Consider the following 25,679-nt stretch of genomic DNA (forward strand, 5'->3'; position numbering starts at 1 on the left):
CTCAGCCTCACCCACCTCACAGGGTGTCTGTTGTGGGGAGAGGAAAGGGAAGTCGAATGTAAGCCGCTTTGAGACTCTTGGTAGAGATAAATGGCATATAAGAATCAACTCTTCTTCTTCTTTATTCCCCTATTTCCTTGCACAGTTTTGTGTGTCTTTTGAAGCTCCCAACGGATGCGTTATACCTTTTTCCCCTTTCCCTTGCCTTTTTCTTTGCCTTTCCCCTTGCCTTTCCCTTTTTCTTTGCCTTTCTTCTCCTTTTCTTTCTTGACTTTCTTTATTATTTTCAAGACTTCTGCAAAAGCGCCAAGCCCTTTGCGTACCATGAAGCCACGCCAAATAGCCTGAACCTGGAAAAGCCAAATCAAGGTTCAAATGGTCAAAAATGGATGTTGTGGTTTTCTCTTCCCCAACCCTCCACCCCTCCCCAGCAAATGGTTGGTTGAAAAGGATTCTAAATCCTGCTGTCTTTCTAAGGATGGAAGAAGTGGTAGGCAGTGACCACATGAAGTTGTTTTAGAGTCAAACCATGGGCTCCATTTATTTCTTTATAGTCTTCTCTAGCCATAGGTTTGCCAGGATGGGCAGACCAGCTGGTGATGGGCAACTTACTGGCTGCTAGAAGAGCCAGGAAGTAAATGTCCTTGCATCACCCAGAAGTGACACAATATGCCACGGATGTTGGGTGCTACATTCTGGTTTATGGGCAAAACTTCTATGGTAGAATTAGCTTCTCATCATAGAGTTTTGCTCAGAAACCAGTGTTGCCCTCCTGATGTCATTTCCGCATTGCTTACTGGTTGTTCCCTCCCTGTGCCCAGTAAGTTTCCCAGGTTTTTTGAGCTTTAGAATGAGTGGAGAGGTTCCGTACCAGGGGATCCCCTGGTCCCAACTGGGGATTGACAACCTTATCTGGCCTGCAGTGGTTCTACAGGATCTCAGGTAGGAATGTATCATATCACTTGTTGATTGATCCTTTCAACTGGAGATGTTGGTGATTGACCCTGGGACCTTCTGCATGCTACTCAGATTAACACTTAGTGCTGCTGCCACCGATATTTCAGGGCCTCGTCTTGGACCTCCCTATGAGGTCCCTATCAGTTCCCTGCTCTCACCCAATGGAATGGTGGGAGCAGTACTGGAGAGTCACTTCCTGTTTCAGAACAGGAAGTGACTTCCAAGCAGTCTCCATCCCCTTCCCATGTTTCCCAGAATTGCTGTCCAAAGACTGAAGTCTATCAATCAGTCTTAAGAAAAGCAGTTTGATGTACCACTGGCTGGTGCATGAGTTGCAGGTCACTTGCATCTGATATATTTATGTCACTCATTCCAGTTGCGTTCAGCAAGAGTAGGAGGCGATTGAACCTAGTGCAGACTGCAGTCCACGCAAAAGAAGGCTTGAAATTCCCTGGCACTTTCCTCACCTTGTATACAGGCCTTCGTAAACAGAGCACACCATGACTCCAGAGCTACAGGAGTCATTTGGAACTGGTATGTGACTTAGGGACAGCAGCGAGAAGGTCAAAAAGTGAGGAGAGTGAGGGAATGCAGTTTGTGGATTTTATTCAGGCCCTTTTATCCCAGGCTCAGGAGTGGGTGTTTGATGCACCAGAAGCTTCTCCTCAAAAGAACCCCCAACTTGCAAAGAGATTGGACCACAGGGTTCAATATTAGGGGCACCCAAAGATGGTGCCCCATCCAACCTCCCTTAATTCCTATGGGGAGAACAGACCAGAGAACCCGAATCTCCTTGCACACGCCTAGGTGTGCAGTGTGCTTCTTCTGTGGCTTTTGGGGGATTCGTACCTTGATAGCCATGGCCTTTTGCTTCCTTAACTCTTGCAAATACTTAAATATCGCCTCTATCCCCTGAGAAAACACTTCCACTGGGGGTTCCATCATCGGGTTTCCATACAGCGTCAGGACCTGCAATTTCACTAGGCTATCCAGGTTCTCTGGGAGTTGAAACAGCTGATTCTTCTCCACCAATATTTTTTGCAAACCTAAACATAGAGAATCACACCATCAGGATGGCCCATAAGGGTCCACTGAGGGCCATTCCGCACCAGGATCTATGTTGCAAATTGGTTGCGGAACGAAAAAACGCCATTTTAAATAGTGGAATTTGTCGTTATGCATACCTGCCTTTGTCGTGGAATCCAGTTGCGTTTCTATTGTTTCCCACAGGTTTCCGGTCTCGGCAAAAATCGCTAGCCAGGAAGCGATATTGCCGAGCTTTGTCCCGCCCCTGGCCGTCAATCAAACGAGCAGCCAATGGGCGGCTGTTATCATGCTCCCGAAAAGCCCCTTTCCCTTTAAGGCAGGTTTAAAAAAAAAAACACACACACACACACACGTTGCAACGAATCTGCGTTGATTCGTTGCAACGGAGAGACCCATCTAGCTAGCAGGTGGTGTTTGAGCTGCCGTTTCGTCGTTGCCACGCTCCCCCCGAGTGAAAAAAAATTACCTCCCCCCCCCTCTCACGGGTGTGATTTTTGGCCGAAAATACAGTGAAAATTAAAGGGAAAATAAACCAGCAAACAGGGCTGTGTGGTGCTTGGTGACAGCTCTGGGGAGGGACTGCAGCCAGGGAAGCCTCGCTGGGTAAACGAAGGCTCGCCGGTGCGTTGATCTCCGCTCGCTCCGAGAAAAAAAAATGGCGATCGCTTCGCCGGAAGATCAGAGGCTCCACCCCAACCCAGATTGAGCTCCTTCTCATTGGCTGAAAAGGGCAAGATGGCACGGAGGGAGACTGTAGGCTTCCCATTTGCAGTGACCTATGTCTGTGTCTCTTTAGCTCTTCCTCAGCCCTGCATGTCAACGCTATAATGCAAGAGCGAGGCTTTTGTCAGATGGAAAGGAGAGGGAATATCCTACCCTGGTCGGTTCTCCTTTTCCCCCTCCACAGAAATAAAAACAAATCTATAGAGAAGGTGGGAAGGAAGCAGATTTGGGCATCCTGAGAACCAAAATGTTCATTAAAAAAAAAAGGAAAAGAAAACGCCATCCACCTTTGAGTGCATCAGTATGCATGGACTGACATGGGATGCAGCGGATCCCTCTTCCTTCCCTTGTTCTTCCTCTCTGCCCCTTATCCGTGTTCCTATTGCACTGTGCCAAGAATCAGAGGCTTACGAGCACGTGCCATTAAGGCGTCCAGCCCTCCCTACCCAATCCAGGCACTGGAACACAAGAAGCCCAGAAACAAGGCTGTCGATCGAGACGCGGACCCCTGAAGGGATGGCTGAGCACTCAGCCTTGGCACAGGACATCCGTTTCCTTTACCTGGTATTTGGCAGATGGAGTCAGGTAGCTCAATAAGGGAATTGTCACGACAGTCCAGTATTTCCAAGTTACTCAACAAGCCTATGGTGGACGGGAGATGCTCCAGCTCGTTGTTCTCAAGGTAGAGCTCTTTCAGGTTCTGGGATAAAAACACAGGTGTATTTTCACACAAGTGTGCCCATGCTAAACCCTTCCCACTGTCTTGACTACGCATTATCTGAGGGTGAAGAGGTATGTAACATTTCATTTGAAGGAGTAGACTGGTTCAGGAGAGCCACATATCTGTCCCCCACGCTAAGAAGTAAGCCATTCTACAGCTTTCTGGAATGGATCAGTTTGGTTAAGATCAAAACTGGCGTGGATGGTGCTGATTGGCCAGTGCCAGGATCCCCAACGAGGTGCCCATGGCATTATGGCACCACTGACACCTTTCCGGGAGCCTGCAGGGCCAAGAAGGGCATGTGCCCAGCAAGGCTTCTGAATGGCGACTGGAGATTTGGCTGCTTGTGCAGGTTTTTAAAAACATTGCAGTGGTCACTGCAGAACAAGGAGCTTCATGACATGACCGAAGGTAAGCTATATGCATGCAAAAAAAAAAAAAGAAAGAAAAAAAAGAAAAAAAACCCAAACCTTTAGCATGATATATTCTCTTTAAAAGGCATCTTTTTAAATGGAGCTTTTGCCCTGAAACCTCAAAGATTTACTAGATATTTGCATAACCTTACTCCCTGACATCCCTGGTTGGCTTGGCCCCTGGCAGCAGCTAAATATCTGAGGAAGCTTATAACTTAAACTAGGGATCAAGCATTAGATTGGGGGTGGGAGTGGAAGAACTCTGTGGACGGCCTCCCTCTCCCCTTCCTCCCAGGACCTGGAAAGGCTGCAGGCAGCTGTTATGAAACTCAACGGCAGGGGTAGCTGTCAGAGGGAAGTGGAAGGAGGAGGGGGTGGTCGGGGATGGGGGATGGAAGGCAATTGGCTGGCCAGTGGACAGACAGACAAGCCGGTTGGAGGAGGAGGCACTTGGGTGAGACAGCCGTCCTGATTGGCGGTTAAGCACTGAGTGGCACTTAAGCCATGAGACCAGCTCCTCCTCCAAGCCCTTACCAGAAATATATTATGTGGAATGGAATAGATAAAACTTTGTTGGTCTTAAAGTTGCCCCTGGACTCAAACTTTGTTCTGCTTCTTACCCTCGTGAGTATGGCCTCTTTTCTTTATAAGGGTGTCGTAAATGTCGCCATAAACCCTGCCAATCCTCCATGGATTTTGAAGACTCCACAATTGAACCCTGCTCATTTTCTTACCTGTAACTTGCAGATTTCGGTGGGTAGTTCTGTAAACTTGGTCCCAAGGTCCTGCCCCATGTACAATTTCTCTAACGACTGGAGAAGAAAAACTTCCTCAGGAAAGGAGAAAAATTTGTTGCCTGTCAGACTGAGACACTTCAGCTGAGAAAGCCTCGCCACTCCTTGAGGTATCTGGACAGTTTCCCCAAAAATGTCATTAAAAAGAAATGCATGTTAGTCAAATTGCGATCCTGTGTACATCAAAGAAAAGTTTACTCACAGTGATGCTGTCAGAGAAACAGAAGAGCAGGAAAGACAGATTTCCTTGCTACACATCCCCAGATGCCTCTAGAACAGGAGTTGCCAAACTTTGGCTCTCCAGATGTCCATGGACTACAATTACCATGAGCCCCTGCCAGCAGGGGCTCATGGTAATTGTAGTCCATGGACTTCTGGAGAGCCATGGCTTGACTGCCCTTTCCACCCGCGTCATAGAATCATAGAATCATAGAATCATAGAATCATAGAATCATAGAGTTGGAAGGGGCCATACAGGCCATCTAATCCAACCCCCTGCTCAACGCAGGATTAGCCCTGTCTCTGATTAGTGTCCTGTCTCTATGCTCCTTAAAACCCTCCCTGAAGGTATTTTATCCCCTCAGACAGGCTCCAACGGAGCTAACCGACTGGAAGAAAAGGAAGTGGGGGAACGAGGGTTCACTAACCCATGCAAACATAGCCCTGTCTGTATCCACCTTCTGACCATTTTGTATGTGATTGTTGAAGGCTCGTGGTTAAAGCCATAGTTTTGCTGCCACAAGGTCTGTTTTTGCTTCTGTGTTTTGACATAGTCCAGGAGATTTTAACTGAATTTTAATTCATCCTAGTTTAGGGTTGCCAGATTCCCTTAGTGGAGCCAGGGGTCTCCCGCTGACAAACCCCACCTCCCTGTCACTCATCAGCTGGCCAGTGTGAGGGAGGGGAAACTTACCCCAAAAAAGTAGAGAATTGTTGACATGCAGGGACATGTCTAGATCACAGCCCACATGACCCGGAAGTAATGTCTTCACATCTGGGACATCAGGGTGACATTCTGGTATTTGGACAAAAGCTCTATGGTAGAAGCCATTTTTACCATAATGGTCATGTCCAAATACCAGAGCATTGCCCTTATATCCCAGACATGAGAACATCTCTTGCTGGTCACAATGCCAGGGACGTCTACACATTGCTGCGCATCAGATGGGTCTCCCTGCTGCTCCTGGTAAATCACCCCTCCTTCTCCCCTCTCAGTTGCCAGGAGGGACCTGGGAGCCCTATCCTAATTACCTAGCTCATTCATACCTCACAGATCATATTATCATCTAACGACAAGACCTCCAAGTTTTCCATTGCGCAAATCTCTCTTGGGAACACCTCCAGGAGATTTTGACTTAAGTCAAGGATCTTCATAGCAGTTAGCTTGGCAAAAGATGGGTGTATTGTCTGTAGGGCACAGTTCTTCATGTAGACCACTATGAGGGACCTCCAGCGGCGGATCTGGCGTGGGAACACAGCCAGGTGGTTCCCAGATAGCCCAAATTCTTTCATTTCCGTCAGCTGCTTCAAACTTCGGGGGAGCTTGTGCAGGCGGTTATGGGACAAATCCAGCACCAGCATTTTCAAGCTCTGGCTCAGGGCGTCAGGCACGGCCGTCAGACTGTTGAACGCGAGGAAGAACTGGGCTAAATTTTCCAGAGAGGCAATTTCATCCGGAATAGTGGTGAGGCTGTTGTTTTCCAAATCTATTATTTCCAGATTATAGAGATGACAAAGTTCCGGTGGGAAATCTTCAAACCTGTTGTTTTGTAAATAAATCTCTTTAAGTTTGGTCAGATTGATGATTTCCTTGGGAAGATTATTCAGGTTATTCGAAGAAAGGCCAAGCAGCTCCAAGTGGTGAAGGTGCTTGCAGATGTCCACTGGGAATTCATCTAGGTTCACGTCATATAACCGGAGCCGACGGAGAGCCCTTAGCTGACTGAGGATGTACAGAGAATCAGGAGAGAGTGGGTTGCTGCTTAAATCCAAGCTCTGGAGAGATTTCAATTCTCCAAGTTCCTCACAGAGCTCTCTGATGTTGTTCTTATTCAGATAAAGAACTTTCATGTTCCGAAGACGGCAGATGCTTTCTGGTATGGTGTCGATCATATTTCTTTCCAGATGCAGTTCCTCCATGTCTTCCAGTTCAAAAACCTGTGATGGGATGGTAGTCTGCTTTTTATTGGCTAGATCGAGGAAGAAGATTCGGTCAGTGATCTGCACTGGAATGAGAACCTCCTCTCTTTGCCTCTCATTTATTTCTTCACTAGTCTGCACCGTGTGTATCAAGGACAGACTGTCAACCAAGGAACAGGTAGTACCTCCTTCAGGGTAATCGTCACTTGGTTTGGTGTAGCAGAGCCTGGGGATTTCAGCCATTTGACGTCCCACTTTTCACTGCAAAAGGGGAGGATTGGAGAATTGTGAATTAACGTGATGAGTATGAAGCTATTGGGGCTCATTGATAGCTTCCAGGAGACCAGTGAGTCATGACCATTAATCCGGGCAAATACTTTTGCTTTCCCTGACTGAGTTTGCCTAGGGTCAATGTGACCTGGGTGCCCTAGGCTAGCTGATCTTGGCAAATCTCAGCTGCTAAGCAGGGTTGACCTTGGTTAGTATTTGGATGGGAAACCACAAAAGGATCCTGGTGAAGAGGCAGGAAGAGGCAACTACCTCTGAACATGTCTTGCCTTTAAAACCCCACGGACATGGACACCGACTTGTTGGATGAATAGAGCATCATAAATAGCTACCGTCAATGAACTGTATACAAATATGGCCCACAGAAAGATTGTTCTTGAAAAGGGTGCAACAAATTTTGGCTTTGCTCCCTCCCCAATTTAATCTCGACAAAACTACGCCCCTTGATTTTCACCAAGAACACAATTCTATTTAGTAGCTCAGCGCTGCTGTTGCAAATGTCATTCTGAAATGAATCCATGACACACGTTGAACTTATTGTCAAGAGACAAGGGCCTATTCTGCATACAATAGACAATGCACTTTCAATGTGCTTTCACGGCTTGATTTTCCTGGGCAGAACAGGAAAATCTACTTCTAGAGTGCACCGGAAGTGCATTATCTCACGTGTGCAGACTAGGCCAAAGTCTGGGAGGACTATGGCTTCCAGTCTAGCCATTTAGTTTTGAGATGTCATCACTGCTTCATGCAGTTTTAATGGAGAACACAGATAATTCATTGCATGTCAGTGTTTGCCCAGGGGTCCTCCTTTCTGTTTTTCAGATTTGTGGCAATTTTAGACTTTAAAATGAATTGCAATACCGGATACGCCTGTTCTCCAGCTCCCTAAGCTGCTCCAACCCAGGAATGCCCTCCCCCCAAAAAAATTAGCTGAAAATGACACTAGCAAAGACCATGGCATAACCCATAGGCATCCAGGCAACAGAAAAGTCCAAGCTCCTCCCCAGACATAGCCTTGTCCAAAAATCCTAGACCAACCAGCACCAGCCAACCCCCCCCCCCACCCAATCACAGCACCCCACCAAACTCTATATAAATGCCAGCCAGGACGCTGCCTCAGAGGTCTGTGCTGTGCAGTCTTAGCACACACAGCAATGCACTTCAGTGACAGGAGAGGGACAGGGAGGGCATTTACCATCCCTTAGCACAAGCCACTAACAGCCAAGGGGAGAGCAGCATCCATGCTGTGTGGTGAATGGGTCTCATTTCAGGAAACGCTCAGGTGCCCCATCTCTGGAGGCTCAACTCAAAGGGACAGCCGTGGGCTGGGGTTCCTAGCTATGCTTGCCCCACTCTGCTCTGTGGCTCCACGAGCCAAGGAATCATGGAACCTTTTGTCTTGCAGGATCAGAAGCCTACGCAAATGCAGCAGCCGATTTCCTCATATCACTGGCAGCCGTCATTTGGTACTATGTGTGCCTCGGAGAGGTTCCCGTCAAAGGGAGTGGGCCCGTGGGAGTGGAATCACAGACCCTGCTGGGGCCCCACACGCTCAAATGGTATCTGTGCTGCTTGCCGTAACTACACACACTTCTAAATCAGGGTCCAGTAGCACCTTTAAGACCAACAAAGATCTATTCAAGGCGTGAGCTTTTGAGTGCAAGCACTCTTCCTCTTGGCCTGCTAGGCTGGCCCTGCTGACGAGGACCTCCCAGCCTGCTGACTGCCTGCTAAGGAGCTCTGTCCCGGCCCTGCTAATGAGCTGCCCAGCCCCCACCCGCCCCACTTGATCCAGCTGCGAACTGCGGCCCAAAGCCAACTTAAGCTGCCTGGCCAGGGGCCAGGGGAGGGGTCTCTTTCAAGGCCCGTTCTTAGGAACGGGTTTTGAAGCTAGTGTGCTAACAAAACTGGACTGGATGTATCTGTTAACAGGACACAGCTTATCCTGGGAACTAGGCAGAGAAAGTGAGGTGGCAGGCCAAGTTTGTTATTCATTAACTACTGGCTGTTTCTGCAAGAATTGTGACACAATGATCAACGCTGTGTTTATCGAGAGCCAACAGGTCCTTTTCAAATAGGGAGCAAAGCTGATTCGCTCACATACCTCTGATGTCACAAAACCTCCTGGAATCGAGGGCCCTATCCGTTTTCCCAGCACCAAGAGAAGTGGAGGAGAAAGCAGCCGAGGAGAGACACCCGCCCAAGAAGAGGGTGATGAGCTCACATTTACCTCCGATATCATAATAATCCCACTATGGACAGCTCCGTGGCCACCGCAAGCTCAGGCCAGGTAAAAGGGGAGGAACAAGCAAGGAAGGAGCTGGCAGTACGGCCTGCAGGAAATATGGGGGAAACTCAAATGTCAAAAATCCAGTTAATCTCATAAACAGAAACCAAGTTCTTCCCTAACTGATGACTCTTGAAATTATGCACCCCCTGAAATATTGGTCTCTAAGGTGTGACTAGACTTAAATCTAGCTCAAAGTCTACTTTAGTGGCATGATCATTTACTTGTTTATCGCTTTATTTTAATAGTCTGCCTTTCTCGGGCAAATTTCTTTAGAGTGTTGCTGGACCAAGAGGATTGTGTCTGGATGACCAAAAAGGGTAGACTTTTAAAAATCACTTTCTCACCGACTAACCTGCTTATTTAACGTATTCACTCTTCTCTTTTGAGTTGGAAGGGATCTATCTCCAGCCGCTGCCAACTCAAGAACTATAACATCCCCCACAGTAGGAATCCGATCGATACTTTAAAACCTTCCAAAATGAAACATCTTTCACAAAGGAGATGGTTGCAGTGTCAAATATGCTGCACTGTGAGAAAATTCCTCCTCAGATTTAACTGAAACCTCTCTGCTCAAGATGGCTGCGCCAGGATTGATGGCATCCAAATGAAATGAAATAAATAGTTTATATCCCTGAGTTCAAGGCCTGTCATCCAACATGCCTGAGAACATATCTGTCTCATCATCCTTTGCATGGCAACTTCTTATGTATCCTATAAGGTGATAATCATCTCACCTCATCAGCATCTTTTCTGCAAAGTAGGAATTCCCTCAGATTTCTAAAAGCCCCCTAAATTCCCCATGCAATGCAAGGATCAGCTTGGAACAGGGATTCCACAGTGACCAATTATGCACTGCAGGTTTCATGCTGTGCTGCAGGTTGGAGTTTTAGTCGTGGCAGGTTGTCCCACCTCTTCCTGCACCCACACAGGGGAGCATTTGGCCTGGTGCACCTCATCCGCCCCCGATTTGTGCTCCTGCACAGGAGCTGGGGCAGTGAAGTTCCCAGTGCATAAACGGTCAGTGTGCTGCCAGAGTGTGCTGTGGTATCCAGAAGTGTTTTTCCTGGCACCTATTTATTCCTGCCCTAGAGCAAAGAGCCAGTTCTGGTTATTACAGCAGGAGATTTTCAGAAGACTGCAGAAGGAATCACCTTTGGTTCTCCAAGGAGCACCCACTCAGAAATTGCGGCTTCCATCATCAGAGGCTGTTTGGCTTAGAACTGTAAGCAGTTTAAATATGCAAGAAGAGTAGAGCACCAAGCTGCTTAAAGAATACAATAGTTTTATTCGGAAGAGAAGCAATTATGGAGAGAGAGAGAGAGGGAGAGAGAGAGAGAGATCTAACTAGCTAGCTGTAGTCCACAGGGTTATTCCACAGGGTTATTCTGGAGGCAAGCAGGGAGGAAATGCGCTCAAAAAACAGGAAGTCTTTTATTGAGCCAATCAGGACCCTGAAGAAGATAATTTGAAAATCATCAGGAAGTTCCTATACTATCTATGCTAAATATACATCTTCCCCGGTGCCCCCTGCAGGACACCCTTTATATCCTACTCAATTATACACACAGCAAATCTTGTATAGTCCAACAAGCACCTCCCCACATTTTGTACCTGCCCCTTCCCTGGCAGTCATTCTCTGACCACATCTCATGGCAGCCATTTCATGGTGATGCCCACAGCCACTAACTAAACCACTCCCTGCCCTGCTCCAAGTGACAACCTTTCAAATGCTTAAAGACAGCCATGCTGCCCCCTCTCAGCCTCCTCCAGGCTGAACATCCCCAAGTCCCTCAGCCCTTCCTCGCAGGGCTTGGCTCCCTGGGCCCCAGACCAGCCTCATTGTTCTTCTCTTCACCCCCTCCTTGGCACGTTCAACGCACTTTGCAACAGGATTTGGCCATGTGAAATGGCAAAATCCACTTGCCAAAGGTACAGAAGTGCATTGAAACAGCATGAGGTGGGGAAGCAGCCTTTATACCCCATCCTTCTCCCCGATGGGATCTCATAGCAGCCTCCATTGTCCTTCATTATATCCTCACTGCAGCCCTGTGAGGCAGGTTAAGCTGAGATTGACTGTCTAGTCCAAGGTCACCTAGCAAGTTTCCATGGAAACATGGGTCCCCGTATCCTGGCCCAACACTCCAACAGGCGGGCTCTCCAACAATTCAAAGTCCAAAAAGCATCCAGGAAACCCTTTCACAGTACTGCTGTCTGCTACTTCAGGGGTAGTCAACCTGTGGTCCTCCAGATGTCCATGGACTACAATTCCCATGGCTCATGGGAATTGAAGTCCATGGACATCTAGAGGACCACAGGTTGACTACCCCTGCACTACTTCATTTCAGAATTGTGAATCGTTTTCTCAAAACGGATTTGGTAGTCACAACAGGGATACCAACCTCCTGGGGATGGATGGAGACCTGCGATTACATCTTGTTTCCAGGCAATACGAATCAGTTCACCTGGAGAAAATAGCTGCTTTGGAGGGCAGGTGAAGCCTTAGATCCCACTGAAGTCCAGTCCTGCCCCCAATTCTGCCCTCATCTGGCTCCACCCTCAAAATCTGCAGGTATTTCCCAACCCGATGGCAAGTTTAAGTCACAGCCTTGTCCTTGGAAAGATTCCCTTCTAATATCTATTATGTGGGAGTGGATCACATTATTGGCTAAGTAAAGGAAAGGTGTCCTTTGCACATGCTCGGGAATACTCTTAATTTTTCTTTCCCGCAAGGCTGAGATTTGACACTCCTCGCAAAGTCAGGGCAAATTAAGCCCCGCGCATCTGACAGGCAAGAAGACCGAGCCAAGAGCCCACAATGTGCGAAGCTCCTATGCTGCCAGCGCCCTGGCCCCCCCAAGGGCGGCGGAGCGGCAGCCCTGCTTGCGCTCCTCCGTTGGCGGTCCAGCAGGCGCCACGCAGCTCGCCCCCGTCTTACCCGGGCTCTGGTGAGCGCAACTAGCAGGGGCGCAGGCGCAGTCGGGACCCCCTTGGGGCAGCAAATCGGGAAAGAGTCGCGCGTGCCATCGCCCTAGCAACCGTGGCCCGGGCGGAGCGTTTTCTGGCGCGTGCCTTTTGCAAGGAAGCCGGTTGCCGCAGCAAAAAAGCGGGGAATCCTAAAAGGTACCTCTTCCCCACCCCCCACCCACCTGGGGGCATTTTGTCAAGAAAGGTGGAGAGACGTCTTTTAGCAGCCGGGATAGTAGAGATGGAGTGCAAGGAAAGGAAAGGAGGGGAGGGAGAAAGTGCTCCCGAATCAGTAAATCGTCGGCCAGATTTTTTTTTTTAAAGCGGAGAACACACCGGTGGCGTTTATTGTTACACAATGATGTATCTGGTGAATTTCCACCTTCTACGCCATGAAAAACCCGTGCTTGTTTAAACCTTTACTTGTTAAGATTCTGCTTGCTGAACTTCCTAGTTTATCATCCGTACGCCTATCGCAAAGTATCTGGGGTTGGACTTCACCTACTCTGAATGAGCTCTTTTGATTGGATTTGATTGGAGCTCTTTTGATCGTTTCAAACCAGCTTTCTTTGTAATATCTCTCATCCCCACTCCTTTTCTGTACAGAACTTGTACAGATACCTTTCCATTAGAAAGTCTAGTTGGAGCAGCACCTAACAGATTTTTCTTTGCCACCCAGCAAGCCTTTTTGATTTCATACACAAGTGCATTCCTCACAAAATATAATAAATATTTGAAATTTTTTAAAAATTATTTTTGCAGCTTAACCTTGGGGTTCCTAACGTTTGGGGGAGCTCATTCCACCAGGCAGGAGCCAAAGCTGAGAACGTCCTGGCTCTAGTTGAGGCCAGCCAAATTTCTCTGGGACTGGAGGCCACCAACCTGGTTGAGTGCAAGGCTCTTCTGGGGGACATATTTGGAGTCCTTCAGTAGTTGAGGAAGACACGGCTTCAGCCTTGGCTGATCTTCCTGATGAAGGGATTACTAACGAGGAGCTACCAAGAATGCCACCCTGGGACCCTTCAAGGCTCAGGCTTTGCACAGAGAAGTTAAGGATGAACAATGGTTCAATTGTAGTGGAAATAGTAAGATAATCACATCTGTCTCTTGCCGTCCCCAAAAGTGCTCACAGCGGCCCAAAAGAGCCGAACTAAGTGTGAGATAAACACCACCGTGCGTAAAAGAGTCTGTGTGAAGATTCTTCTTGTAATCAACAAATTCTCTCCCCTCAGAAAGACATGCTGGAGCCACCAAGCCTTGACCAGCAGTACTCTGACGCCTGCACAGAACTGGAACAGCCGGAGAACCCGTTCATATTCCGCGTCCTCCAAGAAGTGAAGCTTGACAGTAACATGTAAGATGACCGTAACAGGTGCCCTTAAACAGGAATGGCCAAATTGTGGCTCTCCAGATGTCCATTGACTACAGTTCCCATGAGCCCCTACCAGAACATGCTGTCAGGGGCTCATGGTAGTTGTAGTCTCTGCACACAGTTTGGCCACCCCTGCTTTAAGATGACTTGTTAAAACCTTGGCCAATAGGCATTCCACTCAGTCCTTTCCACTTCGCCAGTCATAAGAACATCAGAAGAGCCCTGCTGGATCAGGCAAGTGGTCCATGTAGGCCAGCATCCTGTCTCACTCAGTGGCCAGCCAGTTCCTCTGGGGCAAGGCCTTCCCCTGGCACTGGCATTTTCAGAGTTGGGCTGCCTCTGCACAGGGAGGTTCCCCTCAGCCACCATGGCTATTAGCCACTGGTAGACTTGTTCTCCATGAATCTTATGCCTGTGGCCGTCACTACATTTTCTGGCAATGCATTCTACACTTTAATTATTCCCCCTGTAAAGTATTCCCAGATATTTCCCCAGGCATTGCCTGGATATTCTGAGGACTGGAGTTTCACAAGCACTTGGACTGTTGCAGCACATATTCTGATGGCCATCCCTTTTGGGGAAGGAGGTCCCAGTGAAAGGGGCCAGTAATGCCTGCAAAGTCTGCTCAGCTGTTATGTTCTGAGCGAAGAACATACCCAAAGCTTCCAAGGGCAGTCCTGCTTGCCCGGCCGGAAGTCCAGGGAACCGACTTTTTTGAGCACGCTCTGAGCTGAATTATATGGCCTGGGGAGCTGATGAAGGACAAAGGGAGCCTTGAGTCTTGGAACACCTTGCAGCCTTAACCATTAGAATGAGGCCTGTGCTTTCATAAGCCCGAGATTCCTCTGATACAGGGTAGCGGCAACATGTATGTGATTCTGCTTCAGTTCCTACCCCAGCAGTGAACTCACTAAGGCACTGCAGACAAGCTGGCGTTTGACCTCATTTGCCATATTGGTCTACCTTCCAGGGCTGTTGTGAAGATTACTAAAATAATACATGATAAGCATTGGGGTATTAAAGGTAAAGGTATCCCTGTGCAAGCACTGAGTCATGCCTGACCCTTGGGGTGACGCCCTCTAGCATTTTCATGGCAGACTCAATACGGGGTGGTTTGCCAATGCCTTCCCCAGTCATTACCGTTTACCCCCCAGCAAGCTGGGTACTCATTTTACCGACCTTGGAAGGATGGAAGGCTGAGTCGACCTTGAGCCGGCTGCTGGGATCGAACTCCCAGCCTCATGGGCAGAGCTTCAGACTGTATGCCTGCTGCCTTACCACTCTGTGCCACAAGAGGCCTTATTGGGGTATAAGAAGGCTAAATATTGTTATGGCTTATGTGACACTGTTAATTTTGCAAAGGGGAGAAATTCAGGCAAGATAGGCCAGTGGTGTCACTTGACCGGAAGGAGGTAAATCAATAGTTGTAAAGAATTTTCAATTTCCATCCACGTATGTTCTGGTCTCCCTTTGGATGATATACTTTAGCATTTTATTAAATGTGCACATTTTTGTGAGTTCTTAACTCCTTTTTTTGAGGTGCTGCTTTAGGGAAAACTCAAACAACTCCCCTGACCCTCCCAACCTCCTTTCCATCTATCTTGCAGATTGATCAAAAATATCACTATAAAGATAGCTGGAAACAACCGGTTGCTTCCCGTGGTGAAGGTGACAGATGGGGACTTCCAAGTCCTGGCTGCAATCTTTTCGAACAACTTGTTCCTTACAGGTATTCCTCTTTATCTGAGCATCCAGCCTAGGTTCATTTCTCCCACTCGCTCATTCTTTCAAACATACATGTTAAATAGCTATTGATGCGTTAATAGAAAGCAAAAGCCAAATTAGGCCGAATGGAGAAGATCCGCCTGTTCTCCACCAGCTAATGTATAAATTGGGTGCTGGTGAGGAAAAGTAAATTTGATCCCCTCCAAGAGCCAGCTTAAGAAGGGCAGACTCTGACCTGGAGAGCCAAGTTTGGTTCCCCTCACCTCATGCAGACAGCCAAAGTTCTCTCAGAGCTGTCTCAGCCCTACCTACCTCACAGGGTGTTTGTTGTGGGAAGAGGAAGAGAAGGCAGTTATAAGCCACTTTGACCGTTTATGCACTGGGAACTTCACTGCCCCAGCTCCTGTCCAGGTGCACAAATCGGGGACAGATGAGGCACACTGGGCCAAATGCTCCTCCGTGTGGGTGCAGGAAGAGGTGGGGCAACCTGCCATGATTAATATTTCAGCCTGCAGCCCAGAATGAAACCTCCAGTGCATAAATGGTCTTTGAGACACCTTCGGGTAGAGAAAAGCAGGGTATAAAACCCAACTTAACTTCAGTTTCAGCTCCTTTTGTCTTTCTTCTGCGACTGGCCTTCATGTGCTGAACTCAGTTGTTTGGTGTGGGCTTTCATGCAGGGAGGCCATCATCTCGATGTTATTTCTAGGCCTGAGCTGTAGGCTTCGCTGAACAGCTCTGTCTTACAGAGGGTAAAATGGAGGAGAAGCTAGCTGAATTCCCAGGAGAAAGGTCAGATGAAGGTGTGATTGAGCAAAAGTACAGCCTAAGAAGGAAAGCATGTGGAACACCAGACAGCTAAAAACAGTGGGCTGGGATAAAAGTGATTGTTTGACACCAAGTATCCTATTCTTTCCTGTAATCCTTGACTCTTTCAGGGCTGGACCTGAGGTACAACCTGTTAACAGATGCTGGTGCAGCCCAAATTGGTACCTTCCTTGAGGTAAACATGCCAAACTCTTACTTTACAGTTGGAAGTCCCACTATTGTTGAGCCTCTGGGAACTCTGAAAATTTTGAAAACAGGAAGTAGGCATCACCACAAAATGGCTGCCATGGTGGTGGAGGGGGAAGGAGACCAATCACAAGACTCTTATGAGGTTCTGAGCCAAGTGTTCTCCTGTGATAGAGGCAGCTGCTCTAGATTGAGTGTTTCATACAGACAGGAAAGGGAGGCCTTCTTGGCTGTTCCAAAACACCTCCTGCTCCAGCAAGGTAGCGGAAAATCAAGACTGGCTTTTTCCTCTTGGGAAAATGAAAAGAGACACCAGGAAATAATGCTTTGAAAGCAGCAATCACCTGTTCAGGGTGTAGAGGGGGGCTGTATCCAGGCATCCCACCAACAGTTGACTGGGGCAAAGAGCAGTTGACCAGCTACGGGTGCCAGCTTCCAGGTGTGGTTTGGAGATCTCCCAGGACTTCAAATGATCTCCTGCTTTGGACAGTGGACTTCACACCCTTCTTAGGAACTTCCATTCCCCAAGCCCCACCCCTCAAATTTGCAGAAATCTCCCAACTTGGAGTTTGCAAGATATTGGCTTTCGTTTATCCGTTTGGAACCGGATATACGCTGGCTGTGTACCGTTTCCGGGTGGCAGGAGGTTTGGGGGAGTGTGATAAGAGAAAGGAGAGTAATGCTGGACTCTGTGCCTCAACAACTGCCTGGGCTTGTGCCTCCTGTAGGACAACCGTTCCCTGCGCTACCTCAACCTGATGTTTAATGACATTGGCACTGCGGGAGCAGAATCCATTGCCAAAGCCCTGCATGTGAGTATTGAACGCTCTGAAGTCAACGACTTTGATGTCTTTTCTGAAGTGGGCAAAGAAAAAAAGTGCAGTTGACCTTGTTGCTGTTATTATATTGGTTGCTCGGGGGGTGGGGGGGTGGAGAAACAGCAAAGGCTGGGGAGGATCCATTGAAACCTTACAAAGCCCCCCAAAGCAGATCATATTTATGTTTAGGATGGGTGTTGCGCAAAGCAAAAATGGGGAAAAAGAGGTGCCGGACCTCATTTTGAACAACCCGCTCTGGAGTTTGGAAGAGTCTTGAGAGGAGTTTGAGGAAGAAGAGAGAAGTGAAGCAGGGGGGAGAACGAGGAGGCATAAGAATCTTTTTCTTAAGATTGCCCTGGTACTGCCCAACACGTGGCCAGGTGCTGCAGAAGTGAAAAAGGCAGAACTTGCAAGAGAGGTTGGCAGCAACTGCCTGTATCTTAGCTGAAGGCTGTGGTGCGATAAAGAAATAGCAGAGCTTGCTTAAGCCAGGGTGGGAGTAGCCTCAGCTTCATGTAGCAGCATGGGAGGAGCTGGGGGGCAGCGGCTGGCAGGGATTCTGGGTTTTATGCAAAGGGTCCCAGGTTCAATCCCTGGCACCGCCCCTTAAAGGCTGTCAAATAACCAGGGAAGGTGAGGGCTTTTCTTCACCAAGCTGGAACAGTTTTGGCAGATTACACAGTTTTGCTGTTGGATATTTGCGAGAAAATAACCGACCCTTTCCCACGCCTAGAGGAATGAAACGCTGACACATCTAAGGATGACCGGCAACAAGGTCGACAACAAAGGAGGGATGTTCTTTGCGGCCATGCTGCAGATCAACGCAACCCTGCGGAAGTTAGATCTCGGAGACTGTGACCTGGTGAGCAGCATTGAAGCACCGTTGAGGGCCAGTCCATTCACAAAGGCCTCGTGCTCCTGGCGCATCCCTGGCAGACCCTGCCGATCAGGCATTGGCTGTGATTCAGCGGAATGAGGGTGTGCTGTGGCTCAGTGGAAGAGCCTCTGCTTTGCGTGCAGGAGGTCCCAGGTTCAATCCCTGGCAACTCTAATTTAAAAGGACCAGGCAGTAGGTGATGGGAAAGACCTGTGCCTGACACCCTGGAGAGCCTGTACTGACCCGAGGAGATATTACTGACTTTGATAGACCAAGGTTCTCATTCAGCTTCATGTGTGAGGAAGGGTTGGGAGTGTCCTGCATAGTGCAGGGGATTGAACTAGATGACCCATGAGGTTCCTTCCAACTCTATGATTCTAGAGTGAGGAGCTGGCCAGCTGACAAAGTCAGAAACGGGGAGGAAAAAGTAAGCTTAGGAGACCACTTTTAGAGAACAGAGCTGCACATAGCCAAGGACTGTGCAAGTGCAAAAAGATGTGGACAAAGCAGAGAGGGTCCAGAGGAGAGTGATGAGGATGATCCAGGGCCTGGGGACCAAGCCCTAGGAGGAAAGGCTGAGGGACTGTGGAATGTTCAGCCTGGAGAAGAGAAGGCTGAGAGGGGACATGATTACTGTCTTTAAGTAGTTGAAAGGCTGTCGCTAGAGGATGGCAGGGAGCAGTTCCTGTTGGCAGCAGAGGATAGGACCCACAGTAATGGGTCTAAGCTATGTTTAGAATTTTACTAGCTAGATATCAGGGGGGCAATTCACATCCAGAGTAGTTCTGCAGAGGAATCGGCTGCCTAAGGAGGTGGTGAGCTCCCCTTCACTGGAAGTCTTCAAGCAGCAGCTGGACAGATCCTTATCCTGGATGCCTTGGGCTGGTCCTGCATTGAGCAGGGGGTTGGACTAGAGGGCCTGGATGGCCCCTTCCAACTCTAGGATTCTAAATAAAAAGGTGGAAATTCTCAATCCCATTTGAAATAACCAGTTCTGCTTAGGTTGTAGGTTTGTAGTCCCTATGATTGTAGTCCATACTTGCTTGAAGATATACTTTTGTTAGCTTATCTAGGGGTTTGCAATGAGCAAAGCTGAGGTCTTTAAAAGCAATTGGCCTCGATACGCTTCTGTGTTGATTTCTAAGTCTGTTGCTGTTGACTTCTGTGCTCTTCATTTCCAGGGAACACAGAGCTTGATAGCGCTTGCAACCGTTTTGAATCACAACGAATCCATCAAGGCCATAAACCTGAACCGGCCAATCCTGTACAGTGAAGAGGTAAGTCTCACGGATCTTCTTGCCTGGCCCAGGATACAGAACGTAGAAAAACCAAAATCAAAAGGATGCCAAAACTTTTGTCATGACCATTGTAACTCAGGTGTTTTGGTTCAGCTGTTAGTGTCTGCTTAGGTCTGTAGTGGTGGGGGTGGGTTCACAGAGGGTCCAGGAGGGGCTGGTGGGAGCCTGGTATCTGCCACCTCTGCCATTCCACCAGGGCAGGCTGTAAATCTGTCAAGTCTGGCGCCTAGTTTCATTTTACCGTGAGAAGAGATGGGAAGAGGGGATGTGCTGATACAGGGGTGCTTGAGTAGAGATGATTTATTCAAGAGAGAGAGAACACTTTCTCTTAAATGTGATCTGAGAGTCTTAGCAAAGAATTGGAGAAGTTCTGCTTTTGCTTGTTCCTAAATAAAGAGATTTTCTTCATCTAAGTCTGCTTCATGGGAATATTGATTGTCCGTAGCCCTGCAGGACTGGCTGGTGCAAAGATACTACGCTGGGTAGTGAAACAGATGTGTATCCACATTTGGTCAGTAATGTATTACAGTCATTTGCATTGCTGTGTACGCCTGTCTTCCTGGCTGCATACAAAGAGGTGCGGGGAGATGTGTACATCTCCTGCTCAGTGGAATACGTGATACATTCAAGTTGTAATGGTAAAAACTGACCTGCAGGAAGAGTCCACCGTCCACATCGCCCTGATGCTGAGAGCCAACAGCACTCTTATTGAACTGCACTTGTGTAAGCATGAAATGAAGAACTTTGGAGTCGAGCGCCTGTGTGATGCGCTGTATGAAAACCGCAGCCTGCGATACCTCGATCTCAGCTGGTAAGAGTGGCTTCGGTTGTTCAGATTTCGTTTGCCGTTGCAATGAGTTACAGTGCATAAAAAGGTGGGGAGCCATGCTGGTCTGATGCAACAGAACAAAGTTTGAGTCCAGGGGCATCTCTGTAGAATCAGAGAGCTGGAAGGGGCCAGACAGGCCATCTAGTCCAACCCCCTGCTCAACGCAGGATCAGCCTAAAAGCATCCAGGATAAGGATCTGTCCAGCTGCTGCTTAAAGATTGCCAGTGAGGGGGAGCTCACCACCTCCTTAGGCAGCCAATTCCACTGCACAACTTCTCTATGGAAACTTTTCCCTGATATCTAGCTGGTACTATTCTACATGCAGTTTAAACCCATTAGTGTGAGTCCTGTCCTCTGCTGCCAACATGAACTGCAGCCTGCCCTCCTCCATGTGACAACCATTCAGGTACTTAAAGAGAGCCATCATATCCCCTGTCAACCTCCTTTTCTCAAGGCTGAACATTCCCAAATCTCTCAGCCTTTCCTCATAGGGTTTGGTCATCTGTCACTCTCCTCTGGACCCTCTTAATTTTGTATGCATCCTTTTTGAAATGAGATCTCCAAAACTGCACACAGTGCTCCGGGTGGGGTCTGACCAATGCAGTGTACAGTAGGAATGTGACATCTTGATATTTCAATGTGATGCCTCTGTTGATACAGCCCAAGACAATATTTGCCTTCCTTACCGCCACATCACTCTGTCTGCTCATAATTAGCTTACAGTCCACAAATACCCCAAGATCTCATTCACACACACTGCTACCCAGAAGTGTATCACCCATCTAATATGCATGCTTTTTGTGACTCATTTTTGTGCGTATCCTCAAAGTGGCTTACAACAGCCTTCCCTTCCTCTCCACACAACAGACACCCTGTGAGGCAGGTGGGGCTCAGAGAGCTGTGACAGGGCTGCTGTGTCAGAACAGCTCTAGCAGGACTGTGACTAGCCCAAGGTCACCCAGCTGGCTGCATGTAAAGGGGGAGTGGGGAATCAAACCCTGCTCTCCAGATTAGAAGCCTCTACTCTTAACCACCACACCATACTGGCTCCAGTAGTGGATTGTGGGGAAAACCTGCATCTACCCAAAGCTCCTTCCACTGGCTCTTCCACCCTACAACAACACCCCAGAAAACCTCCCTATATTCCAGGAGAGTGGCTCAGCAATGTTTATTGCTCCTGGTGCAATGGGACTTATGCCACCGTGTCCTGCCTTTGGGACCGAAGAACAAATCTATATTCTTTCTCTTTCCAGCAACAAAATTACTCGAGACGGAGTCAGATTTCTGGGAAAGCTGTTAAAACTGAACAACACCCTGGAAATCCTGGATCTCAATTTTAACAGGATAGAAGATGATGGCGCTTTCTACCTGAGCGAGGCGCTGGCTTCGCACAACCGGACGCTTCAAGCGTTAGTATACTCGTCCCCCAGAGTCAACTGTTCTTGGAGCAAGCCTTTAGAATTGGCAACACGGACAGGAGGAAATGCAATTTGTTATTTATTGCAGGGGTAGTCAACCAGCATTTGCTGGCAGGGGCTCATGGGAATTGTAGTCCATGAACATCTGGAGGACCACAGGTTGACTAACCCTGATTTATTGGATTGCTACTCTGCCCATCCTGTAAGGTGTGTGGTTCCCTCCTCCCTGTGTGGGCCCATTATGTACATGTTGGATCATGTACTTTCGGTACACTTTAGAAGTCATTATCCTGTTCTGCACAGGAAATGCCACCTGCAAAAGCACATTGGTGCATTATCCAACATGTGCAGAATGGGCTCTAGTCACCAGGGTTAGGCTGAGAAAGTCGGCAAGCCCAAGACTGCTCAGTTGTGTAACAAAGTGGGGATTTCAGCCTAGGTCTTCTTGGTCCCAAGTGTGTCACTGGTCACTACCTGGTTGTGGGAGAGACACGAGTCTGATTAAACTGGAGAAGACAAGCCCTGCAGCAATTGGCAGGCCTAGGCCAAGAGACTTAGAGGGAAGCCCTAAGCAGGTCTACTCAGAAGCCTCCTGAGAGCTGTGGTACAGCTGCATGCAGCCCAAGAGTCCGCCCGAACTTCCTCTGTCATATTGCAAAGCATTTTGGCACGCATGCCTTGAATCTCATGAGGCTTCGCTGGTTCCTCCAAAAATACAAGAGATATGTTTAAAAGAAAGTAATGGGAGTTGCATTCTTGCAGAGGAATTTTTGCAGATCCTTTGGAAATCAGCCCCTTCTGCTGGATACCCACTTTTTTTTTCTTTTGTAACTTTTGCTTGCTTACTTAGGCTAGCAGTGACAAACAACAGCATCACTGGGCAAGGACTGGTGGCGCTTGCGGAGGCCATGAAAACAAACCAAGTGCTTTCTTATATCTACATTTGGGGAAACAAGATCGATGAGTCGGCATGTGTGGTAAGACTCCCTTTTGGTGGTTGTGGTTCCCCCCCCCCCTTGCAGTTTTCTTCATGGAGTTGATTCACACAGTATAAAGGCTATGAAGACTGGGAGTTCTGTGCATCCTTAGGTTCACACAGGCCCAATTTGGATTGGGACAGGGGCCTTTGGCAAGAAGGAACTGAAGCCCCCCTCTCCCCTGCTATTCTCCTGACGTGAAACAGCCCAAAGAAATTGCTATAGCAGACACAAATACAAACAATTTAAAAATAAATAATAATAATAATCAAAAATAAAACCTTTAAATAATAAAGAAAAAAAGAGGGATGCTTAAATCTCTCCCTCTCCCTCTCCCTCTCCCTCTCCCTCCCTCAAACCAAATTGAGCCTTAGAAATTAAGTTCCAGTCACTGAACTCCCAGTGAACACATGGCTAGAAGTCCTCATGGGTAGGTTGACCTGTTCTATTGGGCCGCAACCTAACCTGCCTCGGCAATCGGCCATGTGATGCAGGAAATGCCCCGTGTGGTTCCGACGGGCTTCAGCTTCCCCACGTAAGGGCCAGTGGAGATCTTGTCCCCCATACGCAGGGCTGCCAGCTTTGGGTTGGGAAATGCCTGGAGATTTGCGGGGTAAAGACTGAGGAGGGCAGGGGTCGGGGAGGAGCAGGACCTCAAAAGGGTGCAGTGCCCCCGAGGCCCCCTAAGAAAGCAGCTATTTTCTCCAGGGGAACTGCCCTCTGTCATCCAGAGATCAGTTGTAATCCCAGGAGATTTCCAGCCACTCCCTGGAGGTTGGCCGGAGCCACGCGGCGAAGACCGAAGAAAGGAACGGCAAAGCGGCTGCGCAGTAAAGTTCTTCACGTCCAAGTTCTCAGATTTCAAAGGTTCCTTATTCAAATGGGAGAACAAAGGTGTGCAGCTACACTTGTTTTCACAAATTGCAATTTCATCAATAGCCGCTCCTTTCTTCAGTCTTCACCCCTGGCGGGTGGCAACCCTATATTTACATGGCGCTTCGTGTCTGTCTTCGCATGATGCCTGGTTCCGGCCTGAGCCTACAGCTGCCCGGTCTCTTGTGCCTCTCAGGCGTTTGCAGACTTGCTGGAAAGCAGCCGCCTGAAGCCGACCAGCACAGACGTCGAGCCGTACGTGGTGGATGGGGTGACGTACCTGGCCGAGCTCTCCCACGGCCTCAAGAGACATTACTATTGGACCCCAAGCTACGGGGAGCCTGACAACGAGGATGCTAACGCCTCTCTCGCCATAGCTCCTGTGGCGGAGCATTTGTGAATCCAGCGGTTGGCTTTCGTACAGGTGGGAGCACAGGGGGTTTGAGTAACTTGGATCTCCATTGAAGACTACTGGATTCTTGGAGAGCTCATTTTTTTGCAGGTGCAAAAAGCTGGATCATCAGCACTCCACTGACCCACAGTGGAGGGTTGAGGTCGCTCAGCCAAGTGCTGTTAGTCTTAATGAAATGACGAATGACTAATTTCGGCTCCTTCCAAACGATAATGCAATAGGTTTCGCTACAACGGTACAATGCCTTCTTCGTGATAACTGGAAGTGAGGCTGCAGTCCTTTAAAAACAAGTGCCACGGAAATCAATAGGATTTAGTCTCGCTTAAGTTTACTTTTGGGGAGGGAAGATGTTTGATTATTTGTATTGATGTCTTTCTAAACTTAGATTATGAGTTTGTTGTTGGCTTAAACGCACTCTTCACAATGTGACCCTGGGGAAACATCCCCTGTACAAGCTGAGTTGAAATTGGAGCGTGGAGAACCCAGTTTCAAGCTTGCGGGAAGACGGACAAGCTTAAATTGATCTCGGCTGTGCACATGATGGGGAAAACCCTATAAATTGTCCCTTTCGAGGAAATAGCATCAGCCTGAAGGCCATCTTAGAGCCTGGGGCTCATGAACCGTGCTCTTACCAGCCAAAATATTATGCTAATAAAATACCTCTGGTGCTCTGAATTAAGAGATTCTTGTGTGGCTGGCTTTCTATGAACTGCCTGAGTGGAAAAAACCCACAAAGTTAGAAGCAAATGTTTTTGATCTCTGGGCAAGTGTCCATTACAGCATTTTTAATGCATTTGAGGCTTATGGCCTAGCCTCAGCAGCAGCATCAACAGTAACTGGCTTGGGTCACTGCTTTTGGTGCATGCGTCATTCTCTCTACTATTAGAGAATCTACCATCTTGATGCTCAAGCTATAATATTCATGGCTATACACAGCAGCTTATAAAAGGTCTATTGTGTGATAGGCTCCAAAACGATGCAGGAGCTGTACTGATTCTGCTAACCAAGAACCAGTAGCCACCCATGGAAGCGTTCATAGGCACAGACCTTTGCTTGCAAAATCTTTCTACTGGCATAATAGGAAGGTGTTCCTTTTGAAAGCCAGTGTGGTGTAGTGGTTAAGAGTGGGACTCTGGAGAACTGGGCTTGATTCCCCACTTTCTCCACATTCAGCCAGCTGGGTGAGCCTGGACTAGTCGCAGTCCTCTTAGAGCTGTTCTTCCAAATAGTTCTCTTACAACACTCTCCTCCTTCATATCACTGGGGAGAGGACATGAATGGTGATTTTAAGCCACTTTAAGACTCCTTCAGGCAGTGAAAAGCAAGTATTTAAAAAAACAGCTCTTCTTTTGACGCTCACCTAAAAGCTGTGCTGGTAATCATAGTCCTGCTAGTACAAGAACCATGCAGGGAGAGGAAATGAATGAATGCAGGAGCAGGGAGAGGAAATGAATGAGACATGAATGAGTAGGGAAGCTGGTCAGATCCATCCCACTGTCTTGGGAGCAATACGGGAAATTGATCTACAGACTAGTCTGTGCTTCCCCTCAAAAGCCAGGATGGCAAGCCAGCCTCAGCCGCAAGCCAGAGTTCACACCTTAGCTACAGCAGCAAGATATGGTTTGCACTGAAAAAGGATGTCATTGACGGATTCTCAGAGCACACAGCCCAGAGACGATAGATGCAATGCAAAGCCATAATTGTCCCCTCTATTGAATAGATCAAGGGA

The 25,679-nt window shown here is 48.2% G+C and overlaps 2 protein-coding genes and 1 non-coding gene across 7 annotated transcripts; 2 read left to right on the forward strand and 1 right to left on the reverse strand.

The window, feature by feature from the left end:
• Nucleotides 1-114: 114 nt before the first annotated feature.
• Nucleotides 115-9,275, reverse strand: LRRIQ4 (leucine rich repeats and IQ motif containing 4). Of its 2 annotated transcripts, XM_077348450.1 has the most exons (7): nucleotides 9,187-9,275; nucleotides 6,980-7,055; nucleotides 5,922-6,844; nucleotides 4,596-4,769; nucleotides 3,289-3,427; nucleotides 1,807-2,003; nucleotides 115-350 (listed from the first exon to the last, which is right to left on the reverse strand). In XM_077348450.1, exons 2-7 carry the CDS (start codon nucleotides 7,035-7,037, stop codon nucleotides 180-182), a joined length of 1,662 nt encoding a protein of 553 aa, XP_077204565.1. In that variant the 5' UTR covers nucleotides 7,038-7,055; nucleotides 9,187-9,275; the 3' UTR covers nucleotides 115-179. The 2 variants fall into 2 exon arrangements, with proteins under 2 accessions (XP_077204565.1, XP_077204564.1); XM_077348449.1 differs by having other exon boundaries at nucleotides 5,922-7,055.
• On the forward strand, nucleotides 9,229-24,629 carry LRRC34 (leucine rich repeat containing 34). Of its 4 annotated transcripts, none has more exons than XM_077348452.1 (12): nucleotides 9,229-9,372; nucleotides 13,569-13,690; nucleotides 15,316-15,437; nucleotides 16,372-16,436; nucleotides 17,176-17,259; nucleotides 17,999-18,127; nucleotides 19,324-19,419; nucleotides 20,097-20,251; nucleotides 21,524-21,679; nucleotides 22,539-22,665; nucleotides 23,735-23,962; nucleotides 24,336-24,629. In XM_077348452.1, exons 1-11 carry the CDS (start codon nucleotides 9,337-9,339, stop codon nucleotides 23,936-23,938), a joined length of 1,296 nt encoding a protein of 431 aa, XP_077204567.1. In that variant the 5' UTR covers nucleotides 9,229-9,336; the 3' UTR covers nucleotides 23,939-23,962; nucleotides 24,336-24,629. The 4 variants fall into 4 exon arrangements, with proteins under 4 accessions (XP_077204567.1, XP_077204566.1, XP_077204569.1 ...); XM_077348454.1 differs by adding an exon at nucleotides 11,816-11,941 and having other exon boundaries at nucleotides 9,232-9,372; nucleotides 23,735-24,629; XM_077348451.1 differs by having other exon boundaries at nucleotides 23,735-24,629.
• Nucleotides 18,243-18,316, forward strand: TRNAA-UGC (transfer RNA alanine (anticodon UGC)). The gene has a single exon. It is a non-coding gene; the product is annotated as a tRNA-Ala (tRNA).
• Nucleotides 24,630-25,679: the final 1,050 nt, after the last annotated feature.

The sequence above is a fragment of the Paroedura picta genome, chromosome 8 (assembly GCF_049243985.1).
Source record: "Paroedura picta isolate Pp20150507F chromosome 8, Ppicta_v3.0, whole genome shotgun sequence".
NCBI lineage: Eukaryota > Metazoa > Chordata > Lepidosauria > Squamata > Gekkonidae > Paroedura > Paroedura picta.

Bases quoted from the DNA above. Each gene is read 5' to 3' on its own strand.
- LRRC34 (XM_077348451.1), top strand. From the start codon at position 9,337: ATGGACAGCTCCGTGGCCACCGCAAGCTCAGGCCAG. The intron at 13,691-15,315 runs GTAAGATGACCG...TCTATCTTGCAG, and splicing joins GTGAAGCTTGACAGTAACAT to ATTGATCAAAAATATCACTA. The intron at 22,666-23,734 runs GTAAGACTCCCT...TGTGCCTCTCAG, and splicing joins TCGATGAGTCGGCATGTGTG to GCGTTTGCAGACTTGCTGGA.
- LRRIQ4 (XM_077348449.1), bottom strand. From the start codon at position 7,037: ATGGCTGAAATCCCCAGGCTCTGCTACACCAAACCAAGTGACGATTAC. The intron at 2,004-3,288 runs GTAAAGGAAACG...CTCTATGTTTAG, and splicing joins CTCCATCTGCCAAATACCAG to GTTTGCAAAAAATATTGGTG. The intron at 351-1,806 runs GTACGAATCCCC...TGGCTTTTCCAG, and splicing joins AAAAGGCCATGGCTATCAAG to GTTCAGGCTATTTGGCGTGG.